Consider the following 24,145-nt stretch of genomic DNA (forward strand, 5'->3'; position numbering starts at 1 on the left):
TGTGCACTCTATGCACAAGACAAATTTCTTTGACCTTGTCATCAATAATCAATAAAGAAAACATAAGTTTTAAATAATTAAAATAGTATTTCCCTTTAGAGAGAAAAGGAAAAAAAAAAAAAAAAAAAAAAAAAAAAAAAACAAGAACCACAGAGATACCAGTCGTACTGTTTAATGCACTTCTGGAATGCATTCAAACACACCATGGAGGCAGAACACAGGGTGGCAAGAAAGGTGACTGGATCACAAATCATTTTGCACAATGATTTTGCAGTGGTATTTACATGTTAGTTAGTTGCTGTTATTAGGGTAAATATATTAAAAGATGAACCATGTGAAGAATTTCATAATTTCAAAATCACTGAGACCATAAAACAATTTGACCATCATATTGCCCCTTATACTGTAAAGGTACATGTAGATGCCATGTCTAGTGTCTGTCTACAGATTTACCAGATGCGAATATGAGCTAGAAATGGACAAAGATACCAGCAAACCATATTCAGAATCAACTCTCTAATAATTTATCTCTGAGCTTAACAGAACAGGAAGAAATACGGGAATTCCCACCAATTGTGCTTTGTTTAGTTTATTTCACCAGACATTTCCTTCTTATTGTCAAAGCATATCAAAACACAACAAGAATCAGTTGTCTGCAACTTTTAGGATAGCATCTGCAACTTTTAGGATAGCATCAGTGGCTGGGAACCCCCTACTGCCTCAAACTTGGCTATCAGCTATATCATAATTTAGTTCTAAAATAGTTGTTTACCTAGCATGTACCTATGAGCATAAACAAATGAAGAGATATATTCACAGTGCTATGAAGACTTACTGAAGTACATAAAATGAGAGATGTCCTTCATACTGTAATAAAGACACGCTTGCTATAATGGCAAAAGAGTGTGGAGTTCCTATAGCAAGATTTTTTAACAGCAGACTATACATAAGGTCTAGTAATTATAAAGCAATACCTTTTTATTTGACTCGCACATAGTGTGCTGGTTGATCATATACTCTGAGACTTACAAAAAGGCAGCAATGTCATGCTCATAAATCACAGTCCATTTTGGTATGAACACCTTTCACACCTATATCCTTGAAATTATAAACAAATCTGGCTGTAGGAGTGGTGTGATTTCTTTGTTTAGCTACCTAAGGGTGTATGGGAATGGAGATTACAGGAAGCAAACAGAATAGAAGAAATTAAGTTTTCACATATCTCCAGAGGAAATAGTTTATATTCATTCTTATTCTATATGGATGGAAGTTTATCTTGCTGATGGAATAGTTCTCTAATACTGTAAGTACTCTTGAAAATATGGTTATTTTTGAAGAGCATGCTGATTGGGGAAAAAAATAATCTAAGCTTAAGCTTTAAAGGGTGTCAGGACAGAGACCTTCAGGCATTGGAGCTCTACTGCAAGAAAATTAAGTTTTACTATTGTTCAGTAAAAAGGTTATCATTCTTCACCTGGTGGAAATGTTTAGTGCTTGAAATATCACCTCCAGATAGGTATGGACTGCAGTAATAAAAACCGTATGTAAAAAAAAAATGTTAATTTGTCCTCAGGTGGACAATCATAGTCAAACTTGGAACGAGCCTTCCTGGCAACATCACAACAGGAGAAAATGTTTGCACACCATTATGAACACAATTAACTGAGGACTCCATAGAGATTATAACCACAGCATTAAATCAGCTAGCAGAAGTGAATAGTGCATTGTTAAACCAATGAAGAGATAAATGTATAGGGAAAGAAAATAAAGACAGCGAAAATGAAAACAAGACCCAGAAGTCATACAGAAACTGCTGTATCAAAGTCTACTAAAAATACTTTCTTCTTAAAAACAAAACAAAACAAAACATCATTTATTATTTAAGTTAAAAGAATGCTATTAAAATTTGGGAAATTCTGCAATATGCAGTCTGTATCAAAACAAGCACAGCTGTAATTAGATACAAAAACTAATGTACACTGGAAAAAAATAATTTAAGTACACGGAAGAAAATGTAACTATAACTTAATGCTTACATATATGCTAATGAATAAACCTCTCTATTCTTCCCAACAGTTGTATGACTTGGATAGCAATTTAATCATCCAAAACATTTTAGGAAGGCTCCAAAGTAAACTAAAATTCATGTGTTTGAGCATATTCAACAGATATAAAACCTTTACTTGTTTTTGCTTGTTTCTGTGCAACATGGTTTTGTTTGTTTGTTTGTTTGTTTTGTCAAACATCAAACACTGAGAATTTTAGAAACTACCTTAGACTTTCAGTTTGTCTTTTCCCCGGAAATCTCATACGAAATGACAATGTGTACAAGGCTCGTTTCATATGAAGCAGATGGTAAAATCCCTCGGCTGTACTTTAGAGCCCTCTGACAGATTGGTGGGAGTTGATGTGATGTCACCTCAGACAGCCAAGGTGATCTTGATGTGGTGACAGACACTACAGTCTCGTACCATTCCAGTATCTCTACTCTTAAGTGTGGGCTGCCATTGAAAGCACAGTCACAGCGTGACTCCACAGTTTTGGCTGTGCATCCTCATTGCCACACTGCCAATACCAGCGCTTCTGGGGACACATGACCAGCTGGATCGTGTTGTTCATGATCCTTTACTTTGGTACATCTGGAGACAAATCAGTTCTTTATAAACTCTTACATTGTTAGACAGAAAGGATCAGTGGCAGACTTGAGTTAAATGATTTAAATTATAGTAATACCACATCTTTGGTACCACTCTGAACTCTAGTACTCTAGTTGTTCTTGGAAAAGCTCTCCTCCAATAGTTGCTTTACCATTTTACAACCTCTATGTTCCTGGAGGTGTATAATAGAGCAATTAGAGCTGGCCTCACTGTTCTCTGGGAGGTACCCCCTATCGTTTCTTGATTTTCACATGAAGTCTTTTCCCTTGTTTTCTGCTTAGAAAATAAGCTGCAGCTTCTCTGTTTCCCCAGCTGCCGCAGTCCTCAGTTAACCCCAGCTCGCTAGCTGGTGACACATCTCCATAGTGACTCCTTATTTGCTGGACTAGCACTACACGGTGCTGCTCACGTACTACAGTTACAGTGCTATTTCGCATTTCCCAAATAGGACACTGAATCCCTCACATGGTGTCTTTACACCGGGGATATGACAAAGTGCAGGCACCCACGTCTATCAACACAAAGAAATCAGCTGACTTCAGAAATTCCTCTAGAGGCTGGGAAGGCAAACCAGACAAGTATTACCACATGCTTCCCTTACTCTTCCTTTTTCATTCCCTGTGCCACTGTGGAGATACGCAGGGCAAGGTAGTTGATGTGCCCTGTTACAGCATTTCTTACGTTGTGTGGTTAGCGACTATAAACACCCTGCCAACTCCCTAGAACCTGAAAGAATGATCAGCATTGGGACATTTATTAAGTGCCCACAGTCCTGTTACTTCTATAAATGCCTATATGTTTCACCTGGGAAGTCTAAGCCAGACCACAGCACGGATTAAAAAATGCAAACGATGGTACACAACACAAGCAAATGTTTAGAGAAGAGTTAGGATGCATCTTTTATTGTCAGAGGGTGATGCTTTTCAGCCGATGGACAGAAGTGCCTGTGAAAGACAACTAGCAGAAGCAAACCTACCTTTACAGCTGGTTTAAAGTCACTACTTAGGACTCTCCTTTGCTGGGAGCTTTGTGAAGCTTTCAACAAGCTGAAAAAGTGTAAAAGCCTTTGCCAGTGCGGATCAGCCACGCACAGGTGCAGCCTTTCTCTGCCTGGATTCACACCTTGGCAAAGCAGGCAAGCATTTCAGCTACCAGATCCATGCTGAAATGGAGGAAATAATTATTTCTTTTGAAGCTGTGTCACCAACTAGCAAATATGAGGTGCAGCTGAGGGAAGTGGGGTCGTTTAGTCTGGAGGAGGCTCAGGGGAGACGTCATTGCTCTCTACAACTACCTGAAAGGAAGGTTTGGGATGCTGGGGGTTGGCCTCTTCTCACGGGTAAGTAATGATAGGAAAATGATAGGCAGTGGCCTCAGATTGCACCAGGGGAGGTTTAGGTTGGAAATGAGGAGACGTTTCTTCTCAGAAAGAGCAGTCAGGCATTGGGACGGGTTGCCCAGGGAGGTGGTGGAGTCCTCGTCACTGGGGCTGTTTTAAGGGAAGGTTGGACGTGGTGCTTAGGGACATGGTTCAGTGGGTGACATTGGTGGTAGCGGGGTGGTTGGACCAGATGATTTTGGAGGGCTTTCCCAACCATTTCGGTCTGCGGGGCCCTCATCCCTCTCGGGGGGGCGGCACAGAGCGGGGCTGACAGGACAGGGCCGGGCAGGGCAGGACAGGGCCGGGAGGGCAGTGCCGTGCGTGGCAGCCCCGCGCCCCCACCCGGCGGCACCCGGCTCGGGCCGGCCGCGGGATGGCGGCGGGGCGGCCGCTGCCCGCCGGGGCCCCGCTGTAGGGGGCAGCAGCGCCTCGGGGCCGGCCCGGCCCGGCAGGCGCCGCGCTCCCTCCGACCGCTGAGTGGCGGCGGCGCCATCACGTGTGGGCGGCCGGGCCGGGCTGAGCCGAGCCGGGCTGGGCAGGGCTGGGCAGGGCAGGGCTGTGCCGAGCCGTGCCGTGCCGGGACAGGGCAGCCCCGGGCGCAGCGGTGCGACATGTCCCACCAGACCGGCATCCAAGGTACTGCCCCCCCCTCCTTCCCTCGGGGCGCGCTGCCCAGCGCCGCCTTTGTCCGCTGCGGGCAGGGGGAGCCCCGCTGCCGGCTTCAGGCAGCTCCGTCCCGCCGCAGCCCCGGGGCTGCCGGAGCTTTTCGGGTGTGCCGGTGTGTGCAGCACTGCCAGCGCCGCCGGTCCCTGCCGGCTGGTGGTGGGGAGAAGCCGCGAGCAGCTGCAGGGAGCCGGCAGCCCAGCGGCAGGGCAGCCCAGTGAGCCCCTGCTACGGGAGGCCAAGAAAAAGCTGGAAATGCACAGGAAAGCCTTTTTTCCCCTCTGTTTCCAGGCCTCGGGGGCTGTGAGGAGCAATCGTGTCTCGGTGTTACCCCCCCACCCCGGCGCAGGGTTGCTGAAGGGGGCACCGCGGCGCGTTGCGGGGGCCGTGTTGTTGAGATTTGCTGGCAGTCTGTTTGCTCGGTGAGCACCGCGCTGCACTTTGTCTGCGCTCCCGCATTTATTGCTGAAGGTGACTTTTGTCCCGGCCGCAGCGGCTCCGAGCTGCGCCTCTAAGCCCTTTGTTGCCTCTTGGCTACGTTCGTTCAGCAGCCTTTAACCTCTCCTCAGCCCCTTCCCCTCTACGGGGGTTTGCTCTTCTTAAGTTTGTCACTTTCTCAGGCTCGAGGTGCATTAGAAACAGCTTATTTTATTTATTTATTTTCCAGGCTGGAGAAGCTGTTACAGTGGCTCTTCATTCCCTTGCTTTTTTCCTCTTGCTGTCATCTTGCTGGAGGAGCAGCAGAATACCCTGTTGCTTACCGCAGGGACTGCTAATCCTCTTCTGCAGCTCACCTTCATTTCTCGGGCAGCCTTTTGTCCTCCGAGGGGATCTGCAGGGAGCTCGGCTGCGTTCCTGCACCAATCCTGCCTCGGCAGGCCGGGATGCAGGGCTCCTTTCTGTGGCAAGGCTTCTGCAGCCGGGAGGGGAACAGCGTTTGTGGTGCCACTGCTGGGTAGCAGCAACCAGCCTGGTGCTGCTCCTAAACAGCTGCAAGGCTTGGCAGCATGGAGTGCACTTTGCTAGAAGCAGGAGTGAAGTAATGGGGACAGTGAGACGTACCAGGCAAATGCTGAAAGGACTGGGCTTTCAAACAGGGTGGTAAATAAGGAGTGTAGAAGTCAGGGTGCATTGAGCTGTAGGGAAACTTGCCAGAATATGTTCAAGTCTTCTAAGTTATTTTAAAAATAATTTTCATGAAATAAACCTAATTGAATTTTAATATTTCATGCTGCAGGTAAGTCACGTTGAAAGTGCAGCAGAGCAAATGCAAGGAGTTGACGTGCGTATGTTTACAGGCTGTTTTATACCATCCTTTGAAGCCTTTAACTGGTTTTTGTAATGGACTATTCAAATATTGAATAGCTTATTTAATATGAATTTGCTCATTGAAGAAAGAAATATATGCCAGCTTGTCTATCTTAGTTTTGTATGTTGCATCTTTATAAAAATCGTGTCGAGGACAGTGTTTAGACAGCAGATAATTTCCATTGCTGGATGATAGGACAGGGTATGTAGAACTTGTATATATCCAGAGTTTCTTCCCAAATACATAGTAAAGCATTCTTGCTACTGAAATATAACTTCATTAATAGAAGCAGTAGTGCATATGGAGAAAATGGATGTGTTTATCATTATGAATGCTTTTCAGAAAATAAAGTCAAATTAAACTGTAAGCTGGTCAATGAGATACCAAGACCAAATTGTAAATGGGGTCTCTGCTATGCAGAGATTTAAGCAAAAATGCTATCATTCTGTTATGAATTTTAAAGCCTTGCGTGTGTGGCAGGGGGAGGGTATATCTCACTGATAGTGAGATTGTTCCTTGATAGCTGGTGTCTCATCTCAAAAAATTACTTCAGAAGCTGTTAGTTATGGTATAAGTGCGAGGGACTAGTCTATCTTGTTTGGTTGTGTAGGCTTGATGTAAGAGGACAGAGAACAAAAGATCATAGATGAGAAGAGGACAAAAAAATCCCAGTGGAACTGGGAGGTCTAGAAAGTGGTGTAATGTTTGTGTGCTGAGTGGAAGTGTTAGGAAAGGCAGAGATGATCAGAAAAGCAGATCACAGTGAGGGTCTGCACCAATGAGTGGGGAAATACTGAGATGAAGCTGGGGCTGGACTGCCCATTGCAGTTCAGTCTGCTTAAGTGCTAAGGCTCCCTGTCCTTCCCCCAGCCTGTTTAGGAATTGCAGAACGGACCCAGGCATTGCATAGATGGACATGAATTTTAAATATTTTGAATATGGGCAGTAACATAGCCAGATGCCATCTGTTCCTTCGGCCTCAACGTCACTGAATAATCCTTTTTATGCTTCCTGGTTTGTTGTTTGTCTTGCTGGTGCTATCCTCTGTGCTTTGGGATTACTTAAAGGACCAGCTTGCAGTGAATGTTCTTCAATAAATGCTGTACAGCCCCCTGTCTGGGGTATAATTGAACTGATTTGCACTCAGATTATTAAGCAGAGCGGTTGAGATTACTGTGATTTTAACAGCTTGGGCACAGCTCTTCCATGTGCTTACAGAAGCAACTCTGTCATGTTTGTGTTGTGTCAATGTGAATTACAGAAATTTATTTTTAGCTACTTCTTTGTAAATTAATTGTAAACCTATCCTACTGTGACAGGTCAGAATTTGAAAAAATGCTATCAACATTGATACAAGTTGATTTGAAAGATGAGCAAAGAGCGGCAGCCTTCCCCAGTACTTTTCAGGGGGGTTGTGGTGGTTTTACCCAGCTGGGCAGCAGAGCTCCACCACTCCCCCCCTCCTTAAAGGGAAAACATGATGGAAAACCCTTAGCTCAAGGGTTGAGATAAGGACAGGGAGATCACTCAGCAGTTATCATAATGGGCAAAACAGACTCAGCATAGGAAGATCAATGTAATTTATTATCAATTACTAAAGACTAGAGCAGTGAGAACTAAAAACACCTTCCCCCACCATCCACCCTCTTCTATGTACTCCCCCTGAGCAGCACAGGGGAACAGGGAATGGGGGCTGTGGTCAGTCCCTACGCTTTGTCCACCTCTCTGTCACGGTCCCTCTCTGCCCCTGCTCCCCGTGGGGTCCTTCCCGAACTGAGCCTGCGGGGGCTGCCCACAGGCAGCAGCTCTTCAAGCACTGCTCCCCCATGGCTCCGTACCATGGGGTCCATCCCCCAGGAGCAAACTGCTCCAGCACGGGTCCCCCATGGGCGGCAGCTCCCCCCAAACCCCCTGCTCCTGCGTGGGCTCCTCTCCATGGGCTGCAGCTCCAGCCCGGGGCCTGCTCCTGCGGGGGCTCTCCATGGGCCGCAGCCTCCTCCAGGCCACATCCACCTGCTCCACCGGGGGCTCCTCCACCCATGGGGGGGCTGCAGCGTGGAGATCTGCTCCATGTGGGACCCATGGGCTGCAGGGGAACAGCCTGCTCCACCAGGGGCCTCTCCACAGGCTGCAGGGGAACTGCTGCTGCGTGCCTGGAGCACCTCCTGCCACACTGCCCTGGGGGGCTGCAGGGCTGTTTCTCACTCCTCACTGTCCCAGATGCTGTTGCACAGCAGGATTTTTTTCCCTTTCCAAAATCTGCTGTCCCAGAGGCCCAACCAACATCGCTCACTGGCTTGGCTCTGGCCAGCAGTGGGTCCCTTTGGAACTGGCTGAAACTGGCCCTTATCTAACACGGAGCAGCTTCCGGACTCTTCTCACAGGGGCCATCCCTGTAGCCCTCTGCTGCCGAACCCAGTACAGAGGTGTCCTCAGGAAGGCAGGTGTTTTTTACAGACAAGCTCTAAGTTTTTCCTGGCAGGCATAAAGTTATGTCTGAACATTTGTACTAAGCCTGCAGACTTCATGAAGCTATAGTAATTTGAGTTGCATTGTGTTTTGATTGTGTTGCTGTGTGACCTGTGAAACCTGAGAGCAGTGATGTGATGTCACTTTTAATTTTCACAATGTTGAGAATGATACAGTGTGTGAGTAAGCAGGGCTGTTCTGCAGGTATTTATAATGTCTGTCACCCTTTTGTGGCATGCCGTGGCTGGAACTTGATTTGACATGGAACGTAGGGGGGAACATCACTCTTGTCTTCCTTTTCCAGTCCAACTTTGTAGTGAAGGGCCAGGTATATGCTTTTCCAAAGTTGTTTTTACCTTCATGAGTATTCTTTATTCGAGAAAGGTAAAATGTGTTAATTTGGTTACTTTTATTTTCTCTTTTTCAGCTAGTGGAAATGTCAAAGATGTCTTTGTTGGAGCCAGAAACGGAAAATACAGGCTTTTAAAAATAGTCATTGACAATGGTTAGTCAAATTTTAATATTTTTCTTTGACTTTTAAGATATTTTCCTAGTTGTTTTAGTGACCTACGTATAGAATTGTTAAAAAAAAAAAAAACAGAACTCTGCAAAACTTAATGTTACCAAGGTCTTTCCTATCCTGAGGGTAGGATTTAAGTTTTGGCAATGCTGCAGTTTTCAGTATGATGCTACTGTATTTTTGCACTAGAGCTTTTCTTCAAATTGTCATTTCACGTTTTACCAAGAACTGTTGCATATTTTGGATGGAAGTATATCAAATACCCACCTCATTACCTTGAGGTGTTTTTGGTTGTTCCAAAGTTCATTCATTTATAGTACACTGAAAAACCTATTGGTTGGAGAAAGGTACATGTGTACATAAATACACGTACACACTTTTATTGCTAGGTAAGTAACCTGCTGTTATCTTCTTTGTGTTTGCTTTTCTTAGGAGGTTTTCCACCACGTAACACCGCTTCTCTCAAGGAAGCAGCAATAATATTATAGGCAGGTCACTGTCGTAAAAAGTTTCACCCACACAGGTTAGCAAACACTGGCATACTGTTGAATTTGGTTTTATTATTAGGCAAGGTAAAACAATGTGCTGTTGTGTAGATGGTACTCCCTATTTATGGCCTTCGTTTTGTATTAAAAAGTATCTTCCTTTTCTTGTCTTAATGTTTTTCTTTATTCGTATGTTCCTGCGTGTATGTTTGTGTGAAAATATATGCATGTGTATATATGTTATATATATATATATATATATATGTGTTACATATGTACATTTTTGTCTGTATGTGGAACCAGAATCCAGTCTCTAATGCTATTTTCCACAGTTCAAAAAGAAACCTCTAATGCTCCCAGAGGAGGGACAGTTGCATCACCTGTCTGCAGGATCTTTCAGCAACTGTCCTTAGCGAATAGATAATACTCAAATTGAGTTCTGCTAATTTGAGTGAATAAGAGAACAGGCTTGCTGCTATACAACATAATTGCTGTGGGGTTTTTATTATTATTTTTTCCTATCTTAAATTCAAATGACTATAAAGCCACCTAGAGCTATGAATTGGCAAATACATTCTGGATGTTCTGGTTGTCTAGGTATATGACTTCATCTGCTTTGCATCTAGTTCAGAGAAGTGCCAAATACTCTCTTGCTCTGAGCTCTTAATGCTCTGTGCCTTGGAAAATTACTGTGGGAGAGTGGCTTGTTTGGAAAGTTGTGCATTAGAGGCATTTGAATACTGCTGTACTTTCGTCTGAGCTATCAGAGGTTCAGTCCTGGACTCTCAAAAGATACTTTGCATACCAGCTAATATAATAGTCCTCAAACCATTGTGGGAACCATTCAAGTTAGGTGCTTCTCTTTTAGCTGCGGGGGCTACTATTTGTTGGGAAGCTAATAAATGTTTTGAAAGATACCGTAGTAATATTTTTCATTTGGAAAAACTGAGACATGATTTATAAATAAGAGAAAAATCTTGTTGCTATAGCTGTTCACGTAATTAAATCTCATCTGAAGTATTCTGTGCAGACTTAAGCCAATTATACATAATAAACAACTTCAGTCATTTAAAGACTGTAGTTATGAAGCTATAGTAGAAAGGGGCTCATCTGCTTACTGTCAAGTTAGTGACTAGTGCAATCATGTTCATTCCCAACTCTTCACTATACAGCTAACTGTCTTTTTACAATAAGTACAACCACTAGTATGGTACAGCAAGTAAGAGCATCAATAATGCTAATTTTAAAAATTAAAAACTTACTCTCATCTTATTTCTATTTATTTCAATTTAAAAATAAGATAACTAGCAAAAGACAGTTTTTATTTCTTTTCAGTGCACATTATGCTAAAAACAACATCAGTCTTATGACATGTGGTATGCATTCACAGCTTGTGCAGGAATTCACCTGCTTTCACATCGCGTGTTCTTGATTTCCATTGTTGTGAACATGATTATAAAAGAAGCATTTGATTAACTGTTTATTATAATAGCTAATTTTGAAACAAACAATATTAACTATATTGTTGCTAACATGTAGTTTTGGTTATTGGTTATAGAGCAGCTTGTTCTGGGATCCTCTAGGCGGCCAGTTGGATCATGGGAAAAGGATTATGACTCCTTTGTTCTTCCCCTTCTTGAAGACAAGCAACCCTGTTATATATTATACAGATTAGATTCTCAGAATGCTCAAGGATATGAATGGATCTTCATTGCATGGTCACCTGATCACTCTCCTGTAAGTAGCAGTCATCGGAGGCTTCGCGTTGTTAATGGCTTTTCTACAGTGTCTTTTGATCCAAATCCTAGATGACAAGGATTTTGAGAGTAAAGCATTCCCTAGCTTTCCCCTCACTTTCTGAGAAGAGAGCCGTGGAAACATTTTTCATGAACCTGATTGTGGGTCCAGATGGAGTACAGCAGATCCAATTTATTTCTAGCTTAATTGGAGGAAACAAAACACGTGTTTTTGTACTGTTTGTTTGTCTTATCTTTCCGTCAGTGTTTCATGAAAATTCAAGGAAGAATATAAGACAGAAATCTCAATTGGTGTCATCACATGGAGAAAGACTATAGTTCGAGCTCAAGCTCTTTGTTCTACCTGGCTTGCTGGCCGACTGGCTGGCACTTGTGGATCTGTTGAAGCCACCACAGAATGTACTCTTTATTTGGTGAGCAGTTAGAGAGCATGGGAGGAAACTGAAGTCGGAGTTTATTGGAGAAACTAGGGTGTTATGTGCAGGTTCAGGGAATGTGAGACAAGGGAGGACAAAGTAAAAGTACTACTAGATTCCTGCACTATTTCCAATAGCAGTTAGAAAGGAGTTGGAGACCAAAGGGTAAACTGTGTAGAAGAGATTGGGTGGAAGAGGTAAGGGTGATGTGATGGCATGATGTTGAAATATGGTGGGGAAGATGGGACTGTTGGGAGAATATGTGAGTATGTTGGACACAAATTGATAGGGAGCACCATTAGATCATCTGCCTCCAGAAAATTTCATTTTTGCATTCTGTAGTTGAACTAAGCCACTACCAAATCAAAAGAGGGTAGAGCTACCAAAAGATGGTAGAGCTGGTGGGTTATTTGCAGTTAGCTCTTTCTGTATCTATTGTGTCCTTTAGTACACAGACCAGCAATAAATGATCTAAATCATTGTGTGTTTGTTTCCCCGTTTAAAATTAGTAAGGATTGTGCTCCGTTTCTTGTTTCATGTTTTTATTATTGTTGTTATTTTAAATTTTATTTTATTTTTTAAAGGTAATACTCTAAAGCTGCAATTTAGTTTTGGAATTACTTTAATAATAATGCATATTAAAATGTCTCATTCTGCACTTGAGAATTTAATAGCATATGTTAATATCATGCTCCAGAGCTCATTCTGTGATTCTGTTTGTTATTAAGAAGTACAACTTCAAACTTCATTTTCAACTCTTAAAATAGTTGTTCAAGAAGGGTGTTTGTTAATGGATTTGGTACCGCAAAATGCTAGATTCTCAGTGTACACTAAAGAGGAAAAAAATATTTTAAAAAAACAAAACACACTGTTTTCTGATATACTAGGTTCGTCAAAAAATGTTGTATGCAGCAACCCGGGCAACACTCAAGAAAGAATTTGGAGGTGGTCATATTAAGGACGAAGTATTTGGAACAGTGGAGGTATGTTCTTCCCTTTAAAATCAATACATTATTCTAAGGAATAGTTGGAACAGCTGCTGGTTTTACTGGTAAAAATTTGTGGTGGTTCTGTTCTTTCCTGATGAAGGAGAAAGAAGGTTAAAAACTATGTATATTACTCCAGTGTTAAAATGTAATTGCTCTCGTTTGAAAAAGTAATTAATTTTATTTAACAACTTCATGCTAAGATGTCCTTGCTTCGAACGAATGTTAAAACTAAATAAACTAGGACTAACAGGAGAATCCTTTAATTTCAGTGCATAAATGTGGATTCTCAAAACGCCATAACACCCAAAACTTTCAGGCCAATTGTTTGCAAAAGCCATTCTGGATATATGGGTCTGAATCAGAGGTGGGCTAGAACAGCTATCTGTACGACTTAAACGTCTGAAAACAAATGTTTATGTCTTAAACCAAGGATATGAAGCTGTCAGTTCATTAAAATTTGACTGTGAAATGTTACTTGAGTCCATGTCTGCCATTTATGGAAAGAGTTTTAGTAGCTAATGATTTGTTCAGTGAAAATACTAATAGTTGGGCGTTCAGTTATGGTAAGATAATTGGAAGGTACATGTATGAAGTCTGACAAACTTCCAAGGAATGTTGAAAAGCCTGCAAGTGTTGTGCATGTAAGGGAATCTGAGGCTATTGCATTACCGTGGTTTCCTTAGGACACAAGTCTAAGCTGATTGTGATGTCTGCCAGTTTGCCAATATTAAGTGTTGACTTCTTGATCCATTGCCAGTTGTAAACAAACAAGTTTTCAGAGACACAGAGTTTCTATAGCTTTCATGAAAACTGATCATTAGCTAGAGATCAGTTATTGCTTCCTTTTTCCTCCTTCAGCAAAGACAGTGAGCTCAGCAGTTACATTCTGTTGGGCCAAGAACTTGATTATAAAGTCATATCCTGCCCTCTTCTGAGTGATAACCTTAATTGTTTAAGCACAACAATATTTGTCTCTGGTATCAGCATCTTTGGAGGGGGACAGAACTGACACAGAGAATTAATAACTTACCCAAAGTAGTCGTCAGAATTTATCAGTTCTGTGAATTTGCATCCTAAACAGTTGGCAGCGTTATGTACTGAGGTAGTATTCCTGTCTCTTTTTTTCAGGTAGAAAATTATCAATCAGCCACCGGTCTGAGCATGCAGGTTTTGTAAGAAAATATGTACTTTTTTTTTTTGTAAGAATTGTGGCAGTTCTGTGATGTTCAGTCCAAGAAGGCTGAATAAATTCATACATACCCCAGTCTTCATTAAGACTAATTTTTGAATTAGCAAGGTAATTAAGGGGTAATTGTGGAAATTCTGCACACAGTATAACCGGGTACAGAGCAGCCCAGCGGATCCTGCTGTTCAGGAAGCCAAGTTCAATTTGCAAATGCATGTACACTTGCAGTCTGTTCAAATAAAATGAACATAACTGTATGGGAAATAACTGCTTATTTATGCTGCATAGGCTGTCTTGAAGAAAGCCTTTATTATCAAAAAATGAAGAATACCGATATTGTGCTTTCAGGATGATGTTTCGCTGAATGGATATAAAAAGTACTTGATATCACAGGCTGCCCCTGCGCCTCTGACTGCAGCAGAAGAGGAGCTTCGACAAATTAAGATTAACGAGGTACCTACAGTGTCTTTGGGCACATTTGGGGTGTTGGGTTCAGAGTTCCTAACATATCGTTAGGACCAGATTGTTAGGAATAAGTCTTCCTGGGGTAAGAAGGGCAGAACAGGAAAGTTCCAGATGAGAATCCAAATTTCTCTCTCTGAGTTGAGGTTGCAGGACGATGACGGCTGGAGACAGAGCAGTGTGATCTTGCTGAGTTGGCAAGGTCTAGTGTCTGGGTCGGAGGCCTCCTAGCTGAAGAGCTTAGTGGTTACAGCTTTGTTCCCTAGGGTGCTTTAAACATCAGTGGATGTGCTTTATTGTGAGGGGGCCTGAGCACTGGCTGGTCTGTGTGTCCCTGCTTGGGTGGTGGGTGTTGGAGAAAGGGACTTTCAGAGACCCAGCCTCAACCATTCTGTGATTGCCCAGGTGCATTTCACCTGGTGGCAGAAATGGTAGAGAAGATGCAAAATAGCAACTGTTGCAGTGAGTAATCCCAAAGAATGTTTCAGCCACCTTTATCTCTGGATGAAGCTTCCCCTCCTGAGCTGCCAGAACCAGTTTACTTGTCTTTATTTTGACTTACTTCTTCTCAGTCTGAAAGTTCAAAAACCACCAAAACCAGAAATCCAAAGCAAGTAGCTAGGCCTTTTAAAAGACTGATCTGTTTTTGCTACAAAAGCCTTATAGAAAGATTTCCAGCAAATGCCTTTAACCAAATAATTTGATGATTGTTGGTTAGCTGGTGACTGATGCGTTTCAGAGGATTTTTTTCTCACATTTTTCCATGACTCAATCTCTTGTGTTCAGACATGTATTAATAAGCCTTGTGCTGATCTTATTAGTTCTTTAGGCATATATTTTACAGCCACCGGGAAATCTGTTTTGCTTTCCAGCTGGATGCCAGCAAACCATCATGTTAAATGTAGCTCTTTATCTTCTCTAGCATTTGCACTCTCTAGCATGCTTTTTCTGCAACTGTTGTTTATTAACAATTATTTTTGTGACTGTTGTCTTTTGTCATTTTCTATCTTTATTTTTGATTAATTCAGTGCAGAAATGCTCTCATCATCACTAAACACTGTATTTTACCTCATGAGCTTTAAAACAAACAAACAACAAAAAAAAAAAAAGCAGAGACTGTAAATTCTGTGGTGTCAATGATCACTTACTCTTGGTATTAGTATTGTCTTTTACGCCCTGTATGCATCATGTTTACCAGCTGATTCATGCAGACTAATACTTTATGTGCTCTAGTGAAACTTCAGCAGCAATAGCTGTACTTCTCAGAGATGAATAAACTGCAAATTGCTGCCACTTTGGCTTTATTTGAAGCATCCTGCAGTAGGCTAATGTGTCATTTGGATTTTTGTTGTATCTGCCACTGAAGGAGCATTTCATTAACTTTCCTTCTTTATCTTCAGCAAACTAAAAACTTTCCGATATTAAAAATAAAAAATCGAGATTTGCACATTTATATTCTTTTGTCATTACCCCAAGAAGTATTTCACTGAATCAGGTCAGAGGTTACTTACCTAGCCTACTGTCAAGACCCTAAGTGAGCAAGAGCAGGAATCTGAGGAGGGTGTAAGAGCAGGGTAAGAGGCTATAATAATTCCTCTCACCAATTGCCTCAGCCATTGCAGGTAGGGATCTTTCTGAGCAGGATGTAATGTTTTACTATGTAACTGTGTTTTTTTTTTTTTTTTTTTCATCCATCATCTAGTCTTGTCATTTTTCTAAATCCATGTAAAGTTTTGGTGACCACAGATCCTGTGGCAATGTATCCCACAGCTTGACAAAGTATTATGTGAAGAACTGCAGCGTGCTATCTACCAGCTGATTCTCATACCCCTACAGATTGCATATAGAAGGCAAAGAAAAGTTATTTCTCATTCTTTTCTTCCCCCACTCCCCAGTATATCCACAAGACCTCCGTATTTCTAATCAGTTATCTCTTCTGGGCAGAGGAGTCCTAATCCATGCCCTTGTTCTTCCTAAAGACACTCCATACTTCTGATCCTTTTGCTTTTCTCTGCAGTTTTTCCAGTTCTTCTATAAAATTTATGAAAAGGAGGGATGGGGAAGGCAGAACTGCATGTGGTATTCAAGATGCGGGCATGTTACTGGTATCTACAGTGCGTAATGAGTTGTTCTGTCCTGTTCCCTACTCTTACTAACAATTCATAACATTTCATTTGTGGATGGGTGGTTAGTGGTGGGTTTTTACTATTATTATTTTGTTACTGTTGATGTTTGTTGGTTTTTTTTGTTTTTTTTTTTTTGTTTTTTTTGTTTTCCAAAGCTGGTCACTGAGCTGACATTTTCAGAGAAATATTTTGTGTGACCTGCGTGGTATTGCTCCTGAAGGGTAGTAGCTAGCTCAACCCCATTGCTGTACGAGTAGAAGAGAGGTCATTTTTCCTTTCACATACGTTGTTTTACATTTATTCTCATCAAATTTCATCTGCCATTTTATCACCCTCTCAGCAGTCATCATGAACAAATCTTGCAGTGTGATTTAATTACTTTTTAAGTGGCTTGGGTGTTTTGTTTTGTTTTAGTGGGCTGAAATATATTGCAGCGAAGACAAGTAGATTTAAATCCTTTCCATAGATCGGGATACTGGGCTACTCTCTTCATATTACTGTCCCGAGACTTCAATGTCTTTGATGTCTTTTATGTTTTTTTAATACGCTTTATTACATTTTGTTCTGTAATGCCAATTTTATAAGGTTTATTAGTTGGGCTTTTATGCAGATATATTTTGCAAATGTTTGTCATATAATCTTGTTAATAACTTTATTAGTTTTATACAGAAGTAAGCTCCTCCATTTCTTTTTGTTTCTTCCTTCTTTGTTAATGATAAACAGTCCTTTAAAATACGAAGCATAATTTAGTATTGTCTCAAGTGTCTTTTGTTTTTAATTGTTTTCATTCTTGTTGCATATTTCATTATCTATTTTTAATTAAAGCTGAGCAGCTGGAAGACGTTAGATCTAAAACCCATACTTTTCAATTTTGTGTGCTTTTCTGTCTGGCTTTTTGCTGCCTCTTTAGCAACGTTAACTGCATTTGTAAAATTACAAAAGAAAGTCGGGACATTCAAAAGCTAATACTTGGACAAGTTTAGACTTGGAAAGACTGTAAGCCAGAGCTCAGTTTCTGAGAAACTGTGCATGAACGTTAAAATACACCACATAAATTCTTGAGAAGCGGCTTTAAAGCAACTGTCCTTTTATCTCAGATAGTTTGTGACTAACATAGCCAGATCACGAGTGATTATCTAGCTTGCAGTTACCATCAAATTTTATATTTTGTGTTACACCTAGAAGTCAAGGATTGAGACTTCATTTGCTTGTTTTTTGTTTGCTTTCTTTTTGGTGTAGGATTTTGAGGGAAGGATGCTAAACAGGAAGGGAGGGAAGATGCTTTGTTTTTTCCTTCAAGAAGATTGGTTTCTCTAATAAGACATAACTTTTCTCTCTTCCTGCCAGAATGTTGAAAAATTACATTTCTATGTTTTGATCTAAAAATGTTCAAGATACAGCAAAGTTTATAAACAACATTGTCAGTTCAAAAGCACAGCATATGAAAATCAAACTCCTGGCTTACTGTATCTGTGTACCAGAATGTAACTTGGAGCTTCCTTGAAATTTGGTCAGTTTTTTTTCTCTTGTGATTCTGTGGGTTTTACAAAGCTAATGTGATTTTTTTTTTTTTTTTTTTAAGGTAAGTAAGCAAAATGTAATCATAAAATGAAAATATGCAATTCTTTTCCAGAAGCGGATGATGGTTCAGTGTGGCTTATTCTCAGAATAGCTACTGCTAACTCTGTGTGTTGCCGTATGCGATGCATCATCAGTTACTGCATGAAACAAAATGCTTGCAGAAGTTTCTGTTTACATTTCAGTTGACTTGTGTTCCAGGTACAAACGGATGTTGGTGTAGATACCAAGCATCAAACACTGCAAGGAGTAGCATTCCCCATTGCTAAAGAAGCTATTCACGCTTTGGAGAAATTGAAAAATAAGCAACTCAATTATGTGCAACTGGCAAGTATAAAATACTTTAAATATTTTAAATAGTGAGTACTAAATAGATTGCCTGTGGATTGAACAATATATGTTGATACTGATATATTACCATTCTGTAATAATTTTTTTTCCATCCTATCATATTCTCTGGTTTCCTCTCTGTGTATTAACTATATGCATTTTTCTTTGTTAACAGCAAATTGATATGAAAAATGAAACTATTGTTTTGGCTAACACGCTTCACACTGAACTGAAGGACTTGCCAAAAAGAATTCCAAAGGATGCTGCACGTTACCACTTTTTCCTCTATAAGCACGCCCATGAAGGAGACTATTTGGAATCCATAGGTATGAGAAAATTTTCCAGTGTTAACTTTCATTGGTTTGTTTCAAATAGTTAGGCAGAGAGAAAGATGCAGGAATCTGACTGCTCAGTGTAATCATAAAATTCAGGGTCATTTGGTTGTGAAACTGACTTCTGAAGAGTCCCTATGTTTAGAAACTAGAGAATTACCCCTTCTGATTATCAACATGCATAAATCAGTTGCCATGTGAAAAAACAAAGATGCCCCCTCTTCTGAAATTAAATACTCGCTGGAGCAAAACATCCTAAACTGTTCTGGACATTTTCCCTTTCAGACTACACAATTACTCTGCAATGTCTTTCTGCTGTACATGATTCTATGATACAGGTTTTGATACGGTTTATTTTTGTTCTGATATTTTTTTCCTGCAGTTTTCATCTACTCCATGCCAGGATACACCTGTAGTATACGAGAACGAATGCTATACTCTAGTTGTAAAAGTCCACTTTTAGAAATTGTAGAAAGACAATTGTGGATGCCAATAATTAGAAAGGTAAGTACGCTGGGTATACTGGTATTTTTTTTCATCCCTCAGTTCCCTTCTTAATATTCTTAACCATAATTATCTCTGCCACTACTTTCTGCAAACAATGAAAAGTTCTGCATAGTTGTTAAAGACCTGCATAAGAGCTTGTCCTGAACAAGAAATACTTGTTGATTTAGCTTCAGGGCTTTTGTCTGGTTCATAATTTTTACACTTTCATAAACATATTCTTCTGCATCAACAGTGTCTGAGAGTACTTTGAAGGACTATTTACAAGTAACATGATTTCTTACTCAAAGGCCTGTTATTCTTTGGACCGCAGCACATTGTTGTTGAACATTAAATTCCTTTAAGGCCAAGGTTATGTAATAATTGTCAAAATAAAAAATCAAGCAGCAGTTCTGGAACTTAAACTGCATTTTAGGAATCCTTGATGGGGCAAACAAGGACGTGTGAGTAAGCTGATCTTTCCACTTTGTCATTTGTTGTCTTGTTGTCTTTACAACAAGGGTTTCTCACTTCCAGAGCAGAGGCCATGGTAGTGGTCCATTTGTTGTGAAATATGACTGATGGTTACATTCTTAATGTTTGTGCTGTAAATTTAGAAGGATTTTGAGGCTTGGTTTCAGTGGGGTTTTTGTCTACCTGAAAACTAGTAGACTTGTCACTAGCCATTTTTATTGTGTTGATATAACTTAAGTAGATTATCAGCACATGTACTTATACATTGCTATTTCTCAGAAATGTCTTTAGATGAGACGTACCAAGGGACTCTTGAAAGTCCTGAAGACTTCTTTGTGAAGCATGTACTTGTAACAGCAATACAGTGGCTGACAAGTCCATCAAGTGCTACGGTTGGCAGGCCATGAAGTGTTCAATGCTCAGCAGGACAGGGCCAAAGCATTTGTCTGAACTCTAAATTCATGCAATTAAAAACTGGGGTTTGGCTTCAGAACAGTGTTTTCTTTCAGGTTAATATTCCTACATTTAAAACAAAACAAACTCTGTTAATTAAATTTATTTTGGCTTTTCCCTGGCATGAATACTTGCTGAGTTGCAGTAATCCACGAGTTGTATAAGCTGTTTATACAACTTCTCCTTCACTCTAAGGAGATAGCAATATATATATATGCATTGCTTTTACAAGTTTAATTCTTCAGACACTGTCTAGTGAAAAAACTTTTAATTCTTAAAATGTGAAGATTACACTGGAACAATGAAAAGTTTCTACTTTTGAGGGGAGGATAAACAAAGGAAATTTTCTGAAAGATCACATGCTGCTTTATTAAGGAAGTTTCTTACGGAGGATTAATAAGCACTTGTTTCCACATGGAGTGTGTACTCCTAGTTATTGCTGCGTACACAGTGCTAAAGCTTGGGGCAGTAGGAGTTTCTTGGGATATGTAGTTGTGCTTATATTTAAGGAAGAAATGATTAAATCAAAATGCACTTACATCAGTACTGCTAAGAGTGTGGTTGATTCTCAGAAAGACTATCCAGGATTTCTGAGGTGATTAGGCACAAGTTGAGAACATTTCATGTAAGACTCTGAACGTTATTGTACATATTGGTTTTAATACAGTATTTGGAGCTTCAGCAAAATTTCTAAATGTTATTAAATGTCTAAGGTGAGTATAAGTGACATTATAAGCTGCTTTTTATTTCTTTCAGATTGAAATTGATAATGGTGATGAGTTAACTGCTGACTTTCTTTATGAAGAGGTTCATCCAAAACAACACGCACACAAACAAAGTTTTGCTAAACCAAAAGGTCCTGCAGGAAAGAGGGGAATACGAAGACTGATCAGAGGTCCAGCAGAGACTGAAACATCTAGTGATTAGAAACTGTCGTTTGCATTAATTATAGGGTATTACAGTTTTAAAAAAAAAATCTGACTTTTGCTAATGAACTGAAATCATTCCATCCATAGATGCTAGGGGGAAAAAAAATCTCTTTTTACTCTCCCCTCTTCTGACCTCGATGCTTCCCATGTTATTACATGATTATATTTGTTGACCATATTTTATGACATGTGGAAGAGTTGATTATTTTAAAGGTAGAGGAAGAAAAATAAGCTAGTATCCTTTTATTTTAAATTAGAATTCATTATTTAATAGCAATACATGTGATCATTCACAGACAAGACTATTAAGCCCATATTTTCTGTGGGTAAGTAGCAGCTGTATGCCTAGATAACGAACCTGTATCCATATTAGTTGCCTCTTGAAACCCATAAGACTTCACCTGTGTGAAGAGCTGAACCACTAACTAGCACTGTCCCAGATAAATCATTCTTTCTGGTAGCTCTCATGGACAATAACACAGCAGAAGATTTTCTTATGTTTTTGATGTGATGGATTGTTGATGTTTTCTTTTTTTTTTCTTTCTTTTTTTTTTTTTTTTTTAAGTAGAAAAGATTAATTAAAATCTGTTATCTGTCAATTAATGGTAAGTACTTGCTCAGGAGTAGCAGATTTATTTTTTTTTTCCCGCACAAAAGCGTGGTCATTTCAAACTTATGACCAACTTAGTGGAATTGTCTCTTAAGGTAATCTAACATAAAACCACTACAGCTTTTCCAGACTTCTATACCACTCATAAGACTTATATATTAAGTACTGAATGACCAAGTTAAATGTGATTAAAAGTGCATCAGTCAGTATACTCAGTAGATTATGGAGCTACTTTCAAAGTGATATGCTTAAAGTTTCTGATAAGTGATTGATAATCTATCTGTGCACTTGGATCTAAAACTGTGCAAGTTCATTAAAAATGGAAATAGATTTGCTTTGTTTCATAATGATGATTTATTCTTGAGAGCCTAGTGCTCTTCCATTATCAACTGCAACTTTAAAGGTATTCTGAAAAGTACTTTTCCTAAATGTTTGAACTTTAATAGTAAGTTAAATCTTAAACAAAATCCAACTGGGTCTTGAAAAACTGCTGGCAGCACCTGAGTAGGATTTTGTGGGGTTTGTTTGTTTTCTGCTTCCCTTTTAAATTCTAAAATTAGCCAGAAGAGTCTTAAACTTGATTGAACCATGAATTATCTATTTAGTAGGAAGAGGAAAGATAGATTTTAACAAGGAGATTAAAGAATAAATAGATTTGGAAATCAAGTATTGGATGAACTTAAATATTTAAAATTGTGTAATGAGACAAATTCTAAAGGATAGATTATATTCCCCAGTGGGGACTTGCTTTTTAGTATCTTTTATGTGAGCTTTGAGCTTTGTTTTTTTTTTTTATTATTGTTATTATTATTTTTAGAGCTACGTGGGAGCTGCGAGTCTTGGTTCACCGCATATTATCTTAGGCGCTGGTTGTATACATTGTATAGCTGAATCATGTGTTTACCTGGTGGAGGATAGCTCAGTTTAACATAGTTCTGTAGGGAAATAAGGCTGACACTACTAGTTCCTGATAAAATTTGTTTTATCTTATGTATTATGTCATTTGGAGATACTAGCTTGTTACTGAGATTGCACTATGTAATGTGAAGGTTGCAATAGTTGCTGGTTTTACTGTTTTGTTTATATGCAGTAGGAATCTGACACCTCAGCTTTTTTCATTTAATCTTATACACTACATCAATCCAATTCAATAGCTCCCGATCCTCAGATAATCTCCTGCTTGCCCTTAGCTGCTGTGTTCTTTCTTCTGCCTCTTGCCTTTACCTGCTAGGGCAATGAGCTGGTCCTCGGGACGTTTCTGGTGTGTACTACTGGTGAGACAAGTGTCATGGCTTTTAATCATGGTTAGTGTGTATGCAGCACATACACTATAACTAGCTTTTTTTTTTTTTTAATTTGAAGTCTGAATCATTTCAGCATCTTTTTTTTTTTTTTTAAGGTAAACATTTGACTTGTAGCAGTTGAAAATTACTGCAAGAGGGCTTTTTGTTTGAATTTAATATTCCTGCCCATGTGTCAACCATGCCATGAGTGCACATACATATATTTTTTTTTACACTCATTTGAGCCAGTAAAGAAGTTCAGCTTTTTAATATGAACTGTTTTAAATAATGAACAGTTTGACCAGTTGTGGTTATATGCATGTTTTGTTTTTGTTGTTGCTGTTGTTTTTGCTTTTGTTGTTTTCCTTTTTTTTTTTTTTTTTTTTCCTCCTAATCCTGCCCTAGGTAGATGAGGATAGAAAGTAGAAAGCTTAATCTGGAGGATTGCCAGAGCTGGTTAAATGATTATGTGAGGGAGTTTACAATGAGCTGCTGTGGAGTTCAGCCCAAACCAGACATTTAAGTTATTTTACTTTAAAATATTTCATGTGGGTGTATAAACCCTCGACCAGCCAGCAGAGTAATGTCCTGGTTCCCTCTCACTTTTTCCCTAAAAGAGAGTGCCTGCTCTAACAGACACTTCTCTTTAAATTACACGAAGTCTTGCACTGCCAGCTGCCTCTTCAGGCCTCTTGTAGCTATTCTCCTGACACAGCAATAAGAAGCTTTTCTGATCTTTTTGTAAGATCTATCATGTTTACATCTGTGTAGTTGCCTCCCATAACACTACTACTGTTAAGACATGTTCAGAGCCAGCACACTACAAGGGCATTAAAAAAAAGTTATTTCTTAAACTGTCTCTGGTAATTTAATAATTGAAAGTGTCCATTTAAAACTATTGTTGGCCTTCATAAAGCCCAAAAGCAATGCAGCTGCTTGCATTTAAATCACAAGCTATTTAATTGCTGTAAATTAACATGACATATAATTATTTTTGAAGTGTCTATGTTGCAAAGTAGGGACAATTTGGTCTTACAAACCTCCTGTGAGGGGGTTGTGAAATTAGCCAAGGTAATAATTGGTCTGTTAGTTAAATAAATGCATCGATAAAGGAAACTTTTGATTTATGCTGTCTATGTATTCAATGAAAACCACCTTCAGATGCTAAAAGTAACTTTATCTATTTTGTAATCTACTTTATAAATAAAGATTGATGCTTTAGTTCAGTGTTGTCTGAGTCATTTCATAGTCTC

General features: G+C 39.8%; 1 protein-coding gene across 1 annotated transcript; it reads left to right on the forward strand.

Annotated features, from left to right (window-relative positions):
- The first annotated feature begins 4,573 nt into the window (after positions 1-4,573).
- On the forward strand, positions 4,574-24,051 carry TWF1 (twinfilin actin binding protein 1). The gene is made up of 9 exons (XM_084287356.1): positions 4,574-4,674; positions 8,907-8,984; positions 11,043-11,221; positions 12,545-12,640; positions 14,181-14,285; positions 18,200-18,325; positions 18,504-18,654; positions 19,043-19,164; positions 20,827-24,051. The coding sequence occupies exons 1-9, from the start codon at positions 4,650-4,652 to the stop codon at positions 20,995-20,997; spliced, it is 1,053 nt and encodes a 350-aa protein (XP_084143482.1). The 5' UTR covers positions 4,574-4,649; the 3' UTR covers positions 20,998-24,051.
- The last annotated feature ends 94 nt before the right edge of the window (positions 24,052-24,145 follow it).

The sequence above is a fragment of the Netta rufina genome (genome assembly GCF_964035555.1).
Source record: "Netta rufina genome assembly, chromosome: 1".
Classification (NCBI taxonomy): domain Eukaryota; kingdom Metazoa; phylum Chordata; class Aves; order Anseriformes; family Anatidae; genus Netta; species Netta rufina.